The following is a 12,255-nucleotide window of genomic DNA, read 5'->3' on the forward strand; positions in this document are numbered from 1 at the left end:
CCCACTCTCCCTTGTTTCCGTCTCATGGTATGCAACATCTCTTGGACAATTATGATATTATCCGTGATTTGTCTTCTCGGCACAAAGATACATTGAGTTGGAGATATAAGATTTGGATGAATCGGCTTCAAACGGTTAACTAACACTTTAGTTACCAGTTTGTAAGTTATGTTGCACAAGCCTATGGGCCTGAATTGATTGGGCTTCTGTGGAACTTCAATTTTTGGGATCAACACCAAAAATGCTTCCGTCAAACTCTCAGGAAAAATCCGACCCATTAAAATGTCCAAGGTTGCTTGGATTACACTTGGACTGACTTGGGCCCAAAATTTTTGGTAGAAAATGGGTTAAAACCCGTCTGGGCCTGGGGCCTTATACGGGTCCATACCATCTAAAGCAGCTTGAACTTCACATGCAGCAAAAGGCCGATTAATCAGCTCCCAGTCGTCTTGGCCCATTTGAGTAAAATAGTCCTTGAGCAACTGAATATGGGCTGGGCTATTATTGTCTTCTGAAAAGAGATTTTGCCAGTAATCCACCACCAAGTTTTTACTTGGGTTGGATCTGTTACCCATTCATCATTTGAATCTTTGAGAGTTTCGATCCTGTTCCTTCGTCTTCGAATGATCGTAGACAAGTGAAAAAATCTGGTATTACGATCTCCATCACAAATCGCTTCAGCATCACGCGATTTTTGGAACCAAAAAATCTCCTCTTGTTCAAGAATATCCAGCATCTCCTTCTTCAATTTTTCTTCTAACTTCAGAATATGCATTGGAGCACCCGCTTTCAAGGCTTTTTGGATACCCTCTAATCTGGCCCAAAGCTCATATTTCTTCCTAAAGATGTTATAAAAGTGTACCTTATTCCAATGGTTCAATTTTTGAGCAAATTCCTTCAAAAAGGGAAAAAGAGGAGCAGTGTTATCCCAAGAGGCAGACACAAATTCCTCGAATTTCTCTTGTTTGATCCACGCAGCTTGAAACCTAAAAGGTTTAAGGGCTGTTGGGATAGGCGCAAAAACAATGATCAGAAGTCAACTTGGTCAAATTACGAACAGCTCCTTCCGGGTAGCGAAGTCTCCACTCATCATTCACCAAAGCTCTGTCTAAGCGAGAAGCTTTAAAAATTGCTTGAGATAGGCCCCGACACCAAGTAAATTCAGGGCCTGAACAACCGAGGTCAATAAGCTGATTGTTATTAACCCAATCTGAGAACTCTTTGCACCTTCTTTCCATCTCTGAACCACCTTTGCCCAGTCTCTCCGCCATGCTCATTGTATCATTGAAATCACCCGCTAACATCCACGGTCCATTGTAAGCTAGACCAATATTTTCCAATTGTCTCCAAAGCTCATGTCTAGTTGTTGAATCTGGACTCGCATAAATTGCCGAGAACATCCATGGTTCCTCTTCCTTCTTTTTTATTCAACTGTAATGTGTTGAGATTGATTGTCTAGTACTGTGACTTCTATCAACTCTTTTCTCCAGAAAAGCCAAATTTCTCCACTGAAACCATGAGCCTCAACGCGAAATTGGCCTGAGAAGCCAATCCTGTCACATATCTTTTGCGCCTGCTCTCCAATAATATGAGTTTCGACCAGTGCTAAGATAGAGGGATCATTGTTCCTAATTAGCTCTCTCAAAACAGCTAATTTGTTCCCAATTCCTTGAACATTCCATATCATTATCTTTAATGACATATTAAACATCGGAAAATTTGGGTATCTGTCATAAACGTGCAAAGGCACATTAGGCATTAGGCTCACGAACGCTTTGCTCAAAGCTTTCATTGGGCCTGCTATTTCCATTGGGATCGCCAATGTCACTAGCATGTCTGGCGGATTGTGAGTTGGTGGCAGGAACGTGCTCAATTGGAGAAGAGCTTTGTTCGCTATTGGATGAACTATGGTAAGGGTTGGTCCGTCCATTGGATAATCCACCAGGGCTGAATACTCCGGTGGAATTTTGGTAACCAAAGTGATCGGGGGATGCAGAGGATTCATGTTCACCCAAGTTTACAGTGCGGTTTCTCAATGCCGCAGGGGTTTGGGAGGCTACACTATACTCTTGCACTGCAATTGGACTTTGAATATTCGGGGAACGTACTGGAGGAATACTATTGCTAATTCCTTTATCATTTGAGATACTAGGATCAATATTTTCCTTATTTCTCCTAGTATCCTTATATTGGAAATCTTTCGAATGAGCAATCTTATTCAAAAGTTGATCCTTGCCAATAAAAAGTTCTTCCCTTTGATTAGGCTCTGCGTTTGGAGGAAAGTTGCTTATTTCTTCCATTGAACTTCCCAAATTCACTGTTGGTACAATATCTTCATCTACTTCCATCGCATTATGGAAATTAGTTTCCAAAGGAATTTCCTTTTCACCATGATTGCTCATATCACTCAAATTAATTGCCCCTTTTAGCAGCTTGCTACCCTCCGAATTCAAAGATTTGATTTCCTTTTCCTTATTTTCCACCGTATTGTTTCTTACCATAATTTCCGCAATACTAGCCACTGATCCTTGATCTTGCTCCATCTCTAGGACATGTTCACTGTCTTGATCCTTATTCAAAATGTTGAATCTTGATTCTGAATTACCAGCCTGATTAGCAATAGCTTTGGACCTTTGAGCATTGTCTGTATTCATCTTAGCTCCTCCCACAGGTAGGCTATGCCCAGTTTTTTGTTTCATAGCATTCTTGGATGTACCAGTTCCATCTTTATTTCTTACCTTAGGTTGAGGTTTCTTAGAATTATCCACTTTCGATTTTGAATTAAACTTGCGAGTTGTCCATTGCACCAACATCCATGATCCAAATTGATCGCATTCTTCAGGCCTCACCCTTGGAGCTTGGGAAGGTATGGCTTCCTCAGTTCTGACAACTTTCTCACAATTTTCTTCTCTAGTGGCATGGACAGGGCATTCATTATCCTTGTGGCCAATTTTACCACATCTAAAGCAAATAAGTTTCAATCCTTCATATTGAATCTTCCATACTCGACCATTTAATCTAAACTTTGATAACAAAGGTTTAGAAAGATCAACTTCAATACTAAATCTGACAAATTGACCACGACTCATGGACTCAGTATTTTTATCAATACTGATAAATTTACCTATCCTTGATCCTATTCGATGAAGGAATGTCTTATCAAAATATTCCACAGATAACTGAGGAATCCTCACCCATGCCGTTAGGAATTTAATTGGAGCTTCATCCGTAATAAAGTTTAGAACCCATTTGCGAATTGTTAAATAACTATTTCCGATGATCCAAGGTCCTTGAGTTAATACAAAATTGTAATCCTCCATGTTTGTGAATCGCACTATATAGTAGGCGAATCCCACATCTGTAAGGGAGATATCTCCCTTCAAACACCATTTTAGCCTTAGTCTCTTAATAAAGACCTCATAGCTCATACGCTTGTCAAAAAGTTTGATAATCAACGCATTTTGCCAAGGTTTTCGAAGCCTCTGTTTTTCCTCCTTTGACAGGAGGAAATTGGGGCACTAATCATCATCAGATTCGCACTCAAGGGGAATGTCATCCTCCGATTCCCAATCCTCTACCATATTTCCGTAATTTTGACATTGGATGTCCAATTCATTATTACTCCTAGCCAGATGGGGGTAAGAAACCCTTGGTTGCGGCTGTAACGGCGCCGCCACTTATTCGCCTTGACCCTCCAATTGATGCATCTCAGTGTCAATTGGCCTATCCTGATAATCAGAATTCCCTATGGGAGACGATTTCGGCGTACGTTTGAATTTCTTATTGGATCTCTTCATTTGGTCAGCCTCTTCGGTAGAAAATTTTTTCTCCCTTCTCTCACTTTCGCTCATTACATACGAAGTGTAATGTTTTTTAATTAATAGATTTGAGAATTTGAGATTACGTTAGTAATAATAAAACTTAAAATACTGGTGATCATAATGGGCATCCTAAATTATAAGAATCTTAATTAGATTTAGTAATCGGCATCATATCTTTGACATCATAGAATCCAAAAGCATTCGTTTCTATGTTCTTTGACGTTACACCTTTTCGTTTCTTTATAGCTGTACTTACTAATTTCGAATGTTTGAAACATATTGAACTGCTTTTGTTCATTTTTATTAAAACAGTTTCATTTATTACATTTGTCAATGTATAAATTTAACCACTAACATATTTAATTTTTAATAAGTTAAATGAATATTATTATAAGGAGTAGAATTCATTGAAACAAATCAAACAAAATTTCACATGATTATATTTGACAATTAAAGATGAGTGTGTAAAAAAGACCAACTAACTAAAAAAAGTTACCCTACAAATTTCTGTCTTTAGAAATAGAGAGCTTCTCACTCTAGAATTAGTGTCCCCCCGCCAATTAGTTTAACTAGGGAAAGCAATCTTCATCATAACTCTTTTTTAGGTTAAGTTTTGCCTACGGTAATTCCCTTAGCCCCTTTCCCTTGTGCTTCAATCTGGTACGTCTAATTGGCGCCTTGTAGAAAGGCCAATAGTTTTTCCTTTCCACAATCATTGCCTTCTTAACGTCAGTTCTCTTTTTCTCTTATCCAGTTAACAAAAAATGGTCTTCCATTAAGTTTCCTTCTAAAGGGCCTTAACAGTGTAGTATTACTAATGGTTTTAAAAAATATTTCTCTAATGGAAGTCAACTTTAATCCTTTTTGGTTTTGTAAACCAGCCAATTAAGTACGTCAGTAATTCTCGTTAACGAAAGGTTATTTGTATGCTTTTTTCTCCAGCACCGAGATAAGAATTCGAATCGCCTCCATGTTGTGGTGGCAGTATAAATGCCTAACTATTCTCACAACCATTCCAATCACCCATCCCCACCTTCTTCCACAAAACCTTCCTTAATCTTTTGCCTTTTTCACCATGAACAATACTCCTTATGCAAACAGGAACATCAACAGGGCAGCACCTCTTGCTGAACTGGAACCAAGTAGAGTGCATGGGAGTAGGGAATTCTGGCAATTGTGTGTTTATGGATATCTAATGGATTACCGAACACTCAGCCCTGCTTCAATCCGAAACTTTGTCAATTCAAGGTGGAGGAAAAGAGGGCACATTGATGTGTTTAAAATGAACAATCTTTATGTCTTCAAATGCTCAAATGAAGAGGACAAATGAGAATAGCTGGAGATAACAAAGGCAAACTTTAATGGAGCACTAATGGTTTTTGCTCCATGGCTGCCAAACCAAGTTTCGCACACAGTAAGGTTCAGACAAGCCAAATTTTGTGTTAGCATCTGTGGTCTCCCATGTGAATATTTGAATTCACATATGGCGGAAACAGTGGGGGATATGCTGGGCATGCCTTTTGAGATCGACCTCGAACCAAGCTTTATGCCACGGAATGACTACCTTAGAATTCTCAAGATCAACCTTGGTCAACCCCTAATCCCAGGTTTCTTTCTCAAACATAATGACGACTCTGTCATTTGGATTCAACTAAGGTAAAAATATTTATTCAAATATTGCGTACGCTGTGGTAGAATTGTACATAAGTACAATAGGTGTATGAGACATGAAGATTATATTAAGCAAGATATTGATTATAAGATGATGCAATACTTATCCCGGGGAATCCCTACTCTCGAAGAAAAGGCAGGTTTTTCAATGTTCAATATGGATATGAGGGCTACACCTTCATAAGAACGAACCATAACAACTAGAGCAAAGATTATTGTGACTGATTAGCCACCCTCCCCAAATTTTAGGGCCTCATATATTATGGTTGACTTTGATTTGGGTATCCAGAACGGGAACAAAACAGTTGCTCCAAGGGACAGGTTCAATAGCGCGGGAGCACCATTTAGGGGGCTTGTGGTTAACCATGATGGAGCTATGCCGCAGGTCAACAACCAGGCCCCAAACCAACCCCCTGCTGGTGAGATGGAAGTGGAAACTAAAGGTGGTGTTCAGGTCAATCCGACGATCACAGGGGCTGAGCAGATTGGTGGTGGCTTCAACAAAAATTCCCAGGGGAGGAGTGATCGGAGGAGACCCGTACAATGCCGCAGTGGCGGCTGCTCCAGTCCAAAATGAAAATGCAGATAATTTGGATATAGAGATAATACCTAGGTATGGACCAGAAATTGAAAGCCATCGTTTTGATTTGCTTATAAATTTAGCGATTCAACCGAGGGTTGAGCTCAATGATGATATTGCTGGAAGATAGGTGGACAAGGCTGGCTATAATCAATGTGTCTTTATTGAATTCGATGCCCAAAGTTACCCAAGGGTTGTTGAAATTAGAGAACCAGACTCACCAATTTATGAGCCAATGGACTACTAAGGAGAAGAGAATTACGAAGAATTTCAAATGGGTCAAATCCCGGAGGAGCCGATGAGCCCATGGGAATAAGGAGAGCAGCAAGTCGGCATTAATGAAGAGGATCAATTGCAACTAAGAAGTGTTGAAGCGCAATCGGAACAACAAGTTTGCACCCAACCTAGAATTGAATCTTTGGAAGTTGAGATTGTAGGGAAGAGAAAAATTATATCGGCCACACTAGTAAAAACCACGTTGGATAATGCTATTATTTTCACAAAATGGGGGGAGAGACAGAAGGGGACGATTGGTAAGAAATAGGAGGTTAAAGAAAGGGAAAGAAAATAGGCGATTCAAACAAGGAAATTTCCCTTTGAAGAGGAAAGCTATCTCAGACCTAGATCCTGTTTCCATTCAATTTATAGAGGAAGAGGAGGATGATGCTGACTCGTTAATGACAAGGAAGAAGAAAAAAGGAAAAAGCATCATCTACAGTGAAGCTACAAGAGCAGGGCCGTCTTCTTCTTCCATACTTGGGCCTGGGCCAACAAGTAACTTTGAATTCAAAACTAATGTTGTTTTGCAATTTGCAGGAGATGGGCTTGTGGTGGTTGGTCTTTTTTTGGAATTGTCGGGGAATTAAAAACCAACAATCCTGATAATTTCCAAGCTTAAAAGACTAGTTGGGTCTTTTGAACCGGATTTTATCTTTCTTTCGGAAAATAAAACTAATCCAGATTTAGTCTTTAATCAGCTTAGGAGTCTAGATTTTAATTTATTTAAAGGTGTTAGTTCGAATGGGTTAAGTGGTGGTCTTTGGTTAGGATGGAAAAACAAGAATATGCTTGAAGTTGTTTTTGTTTCAACTTCATTGTAGTAGATGTTAATGATATCATGAATGGAAAATGGAGAATGATTTTAGTGTATGGGGAACCTTGTACCTCCCTAAGGAAGGACGTTTGGGATTGTCTTAATCAATGGACAAACCCCTAACATAATCTTCTAATTGCTATTGTTCATGATTTTAACCAAGTAGATTCGCATCTAGACAAAACAGGAGCTAACTCCTCCAACAATAGGGGTTACAATACTTTTAATGTATGGAAGGATTCAAATGACTTACATGACTTAGTCTATGAGGGGCCAAGATTTACTTGGTCTAGATTTACTTTTGGCCTACTGTCCCGACAGGAAGTGCAATGACGATAAACAAAACCATCTTCATGTTGGTTCAAACTAAAGAATACTTATGGATAACTGGCTAAACCGCAAAGACACAAAAAGACTAGCCTAACCCAAAAACAAATACAAACAAGGTCCAATTAACTAAACCCGATAATAATTAGGCTTAAGCCCGTGCTTAAGACCCAATAATGGCGGATTTAGAGGCGCCTAGGTTAAATTTAATGCTGCCGCAGAAAAAGCCGCGCACATCTCAATGAGTCGCGATGGTTTGGCGCGCGCAACTAATTCAGTTGCGTGCAACACCCAGCGTAACTGCTAGTGATGCGCTCCTAGAATATTATGGATTTCATAAAAATATAAAATCGAATCTTACCATAATGCCGCGCGCAAGACATCCTGTTGTGTTGCCCATAGCAGCGCAACTAAATCACTTGCACTGGGATGCCGCACGCAACTCATCCAAATGCGCGCGACACCTGCTGCGGCAGAATGTTTAAAACCATTATAGCACCCATTCCCTATAAATAGGGGCTTAATACGAGGCTTAAACACATAGAAATTAACCTAAAACTCAGGCAGAAAATCTTATGAACTTGTGCTACCAAATCCTGTTGTCCTAAACACTCACCCCTCTTAATCTTTGTTACTACGATGGAGGTTCCCGAACAAGGAGTCCATAAGTGTTCTAAACGGAGATCTAGCAAAGAGAAGTGGTAAATTCCCGAGCACTTAGATAAATCACATTTATTTTTCTTGTTTAAAAGGACCTTAATCAATTAAATAGTGTTGTTTGACCACTCTAAAAAAGATATTTAATTAATCAATTCCACATAGTATCTTGCGTTAAATAAGATTAGAGTTGAATAATTAATTGATTGATTGATTACTTAAGCCAAGGCAAATGTTGTTTATTTTTGCTCATTTCACGAATTTGAATTAAATAAAGAATAACGACTTACAATGTAATTCCTACGTGATTGATGCATGTAAATAAAATTAACTAACTTAGTTTTAGGTACCGCGTTGCATATATTGTTTGGTGATGAAATTGTAAACAAGGAAGAGCTAGTAGAGGCCGCACTAGGTCTAGAATAGTGATTCTCCTCTAAAGGGAACGTTATTTTAGTACCCTCGCTCTCAAAATCATTTTTGGTTTATGTAGACTAATTTGGGCATGGGTAAACTTATGATTCTTGCTAATTATCCATGAACTCGACATGGGAGAAAGGCATGAACAAGGTTTATGAGTTTTCCCAAAACTCATTGGCGACTCCTACTTGTTTCATACAAAAAAGCGTAATGATAGAATCAATTCTAATTCAAGGTCCCCCCAACAATCAGGAATTCAAATCCTAATACACGCTAACAAGTGTAAAGTCCTAGGCTTTTAAGGGCCATGGGCATCTAAGTAAGGATCCCCTACGATGGGAACACCTTCTTTACAGTTGCGACTCCAATGGGGACTTAAATGTTACAAGATTAGTTCTTAGTTACAATCTAAAGTTTCCAACACTAGGTTGCCTATGGGTTGTAACGGGAATTAACTTGGATAATATATAGTTAGAGAGCGAGACTTGAACGCATAATATCTTCCTTTTGCATAAAAGTAAAAACCAAACAAGAAACATTGCATCATGCATATTCATAGCACACTTTAACCTTTGGGGATTGGCTCATTGACTAGAGGTTGCCAACACTTATCCCGAAATCAAGAACAATCATCCCACCCATATCGCCAACAAAATGTTTGGAGAGCGATGCGATGAGTTAACACGTTGAGTGATTAATTTGTGCATCGTTTCTTAAGATATGGTACCTTTGGACACCCAAGCCTTTGACCTTAGAATGGCATTGTGTGTATCTTGGCTTATAGTATGCTTATGTGATTACGTGACTATGTGTGACGTGTTAGGATAGCTTTTTCTCTTTTTTAGTTTGGTTTAGGTTCCCAATTATGAAGTTTTCTCTTCGTAATTTTGAGTCATATTCAAAGGGTAACATAAAAAAAATTGAAAAAACATGATGACAAATATATATAAAAAAACGCTCGAATTTTTACGAGCAGGTGGTGCACGCAACTCATTGAGATGCGTGACCTTGACCAGCGCAAGTGATTTAGATGCGCGCGCTAGCCGCGCACAGCCTAGGAACTTGCGCGCGCCCACTGTTACGAGTCATTTTGATTTTTCGAAAAACAAAGTGGTTCGTTCAAACAATATTTTCATTGAAGAATTGTTTAAGGGTGATGTTATCCGTTCGAATATATCTTGCGTTCTTTCCTCTTTTTTTTGTCTACTAAACAAGCGTATCGATTTACTTATCCTTTCGTACTTCGTTTAGGGCCGGTTTTCAAGCTTGGGAACGAAGACTCCCGGGCACTCGCATTCTACGTTTACCATCAAACAATCCACCCCTATCAAACCACCTTCCCTCGACAAATAGTTCTAGTACAACAACAATGTCGACCATTGAAGAACTTCAAGAAGAAATTCTTCATTTGAGAGAAGAAAAGGCTCAAGAAGCCGAGGAGAAAAGAATTAAGAAACTAAAAAAGGCTAAAAAGAAAAATGCTACAACTTTAGCCTTGCAACAAAAGATTGAATAATTTTCCATTAAAGAAAAGTCGTTGGAGAAGCTAGTTCTTTGTCTACTATAGGGAACAAGTACTTCAACGTAGAAAAGTTTGCTCCTCCCGCAGGACTTGCTTTACCAGAAAAGTTCGTAGCTAAGGACTTGCCAATATTTATGGGACCAATAATCCACAAAACCATTTAATGTGTTTTACTGGCACCATGGCATTAAAGGGAGTTGATCCTAAGCTTTATGCTTTGATTTTCCCTTTATCTCTACACCCAACCGCGAGAGAGTTGTACTATTGGCTAGATCCAAAATTCAAAATAACATGGGGATATGCAGTTTCGGCTTTCATTACCCAATATGAGAATAACGTAGAGTTCAAATCGACTTTAAGTGAACTTGAAATGTTTAAGCAAGGCAACGATGAAGGTTTCCTTGCTTTGTATGGTAGATGGCGAGAAAAGGCGGCTCACCTTGCCCAAAGGCCACCTGAACTCGAGTTAGTACAAAAAGTCATTGACAATTGTCATGAAAAGTAAAACAAGCATCTACATTACCTTGGTTTAGACACTTTTCAAAAGGTCTATTATGTGGTTACTAGTATTGAATATGAACTTGCTAAAGAAAAAGAAAACAAACCTTATCATCATCAACCTAAAAATAACTAAAAAAAGAAGTATGATAATACCTCATCCTCTATTGATGTATTTGCGACTTCCACGCAGTATAATAATACGAATAAATATAACAGTAATGATACTCGAAGAAGATGGACAAAAGAAAGAAAATTTACACCATTTCCTGTGAGTTACAAAGAATTATTATAAAAATTGAGCTCTAACGGCTTTGTCTGTAAGCACAGACACAGCTCCTCAGGATCTCGTTTGCTTGCTTACTATCGAGAAATCCAACAAATCAATCATTTTCCCTACTGATGATTTGCCTTCAAAATACACTACCCACAACAATGCATTATACTTAACTTTGGGGTGCAAGGGATAGAATATCCCTCTTACATTAGTAGACAATGGGTCAGCTGTAAATGTGTGCCCATTGTGAACATCAAAAAATTTAGGCCTTAATCTAGAAAAATATTTTCAATCAACAACTAAAATAATTAGGGCCTATGACAACTCGAGGAGATTGGTGTGTGGAACTGTTAAGCTACCAATTACCACAGGCCCAATTCAAAAGATGGTTGAAATCCATGTCATGGACATTAAACCCACATTCAACCTTCTACTCGAACGTCCATGGATACATGAGCTTAGTTCAATACTGTCCTCACTTCATCAAATGATTAGGTTGAACTATCAAGGGCTTCCAATGGCTATACATGCTTCTCCTCTCAAAATAGCTTAGCTATAAATGACCAATCACTTCTAGAAATAAACCATGATAATGATGAAGAGGACATGTGGGTATTTTCCATGGAGCTAATCTGCACAATCGAAATGGAAGAAAGCCTTGAAGAACCATTCAAACTTGCTCCATATTCCACCCAGATAGTAAACAACATCTTGTTTAAGTGTAGTTACTTTCCTGGGATGCCTTTGGGAATAAGAATGAAGAAATCTCTTATACTTCCTATACCAAAGAAAATTTTATGTTTTGGATTGGGATACAAACCAACTAAGGAAGAACTAGAGTCTCACGATGCTAAAAACAAAGCACGTAGAGACAACAATAAGAAAGGGATAATAACTTTGCTCCCATCCTATCAACAAACCCTTGGTGGACAATTTATTAAGAAGGCAGAAGATTACCCATGTTATGACTTTCCAAAACCATTAGTTCTTGAAGGAATCAAGATGCCTGGATTTGAAATATTTCATGATTGCTACTTCTTGAATAACGATCTTGAAATCATTGAATCAAAACACCCAACTCCAGGGTGCTATGATAGGCAAGCATTCCACTTGCTATTTGGGATAGACCAACCATGTTGCTACAATGACTAATCCAAATGCCATCCAAGATGAAGCTTTTGACCCAACCTCATTGATCACCCCTTCTAATGAAACCTTCGAGCATGAATGGAGGAAATATTTCAAATAGACCAATCATAAAGGTGATAAGTTGGAAATCGTCATAGGCGAAGGGAAGATGTTTGAAGAATCGGATGATGAGTTTAGTTTAGACTTTAAGGAAGAAGAAAATTTGATCCTTATGGCCATTACTGAATCTTTATTTTCTAG

The 12,255-nt window shown here is 38.7% G+C and overlaps 1 protein-coding gene across 1 annotated transcript; it reads right to left on the minus strand.

Annotated features, from left to right (window-relative positions):
* Positions 1–433: 433 nt before the first annotated feature.
* Positions 434–1,400, minus strand: LOC110697764. Its single transcript, XM_021875143.1, has 2 exons — positions 1,055–1,400; positions 434–1,002 (listed from the first exon to the last, which is right to left on the minus strand). Exons 1-2 carry the CDS (start codon positions 1,398–1,400, stop codon positions 434–436), a joined length of 915 nt encoding a protein of 304 aa, XP_021730835.1.
* Between the last annotated feature and the right edge of the window lie 10,855 nt (positions 1,401–12,255).

Source organism: Chenopodium quinoa, unplaced genomic scaffold, assembly GCF_001683475.1.
Source record: "Chenopodium quinoa cultivar QQ74 unplaced genomic scaffold, ASM168347v1, whole genome shotgun sequence".
NCBI classification, from domain to species: Eukaryota; Viridiplantae; Streptophyta; class Magnoliopsida; order Caryophyllales; family Amaranthaceae; genus Chenopodium; species Chenopodium quinoa.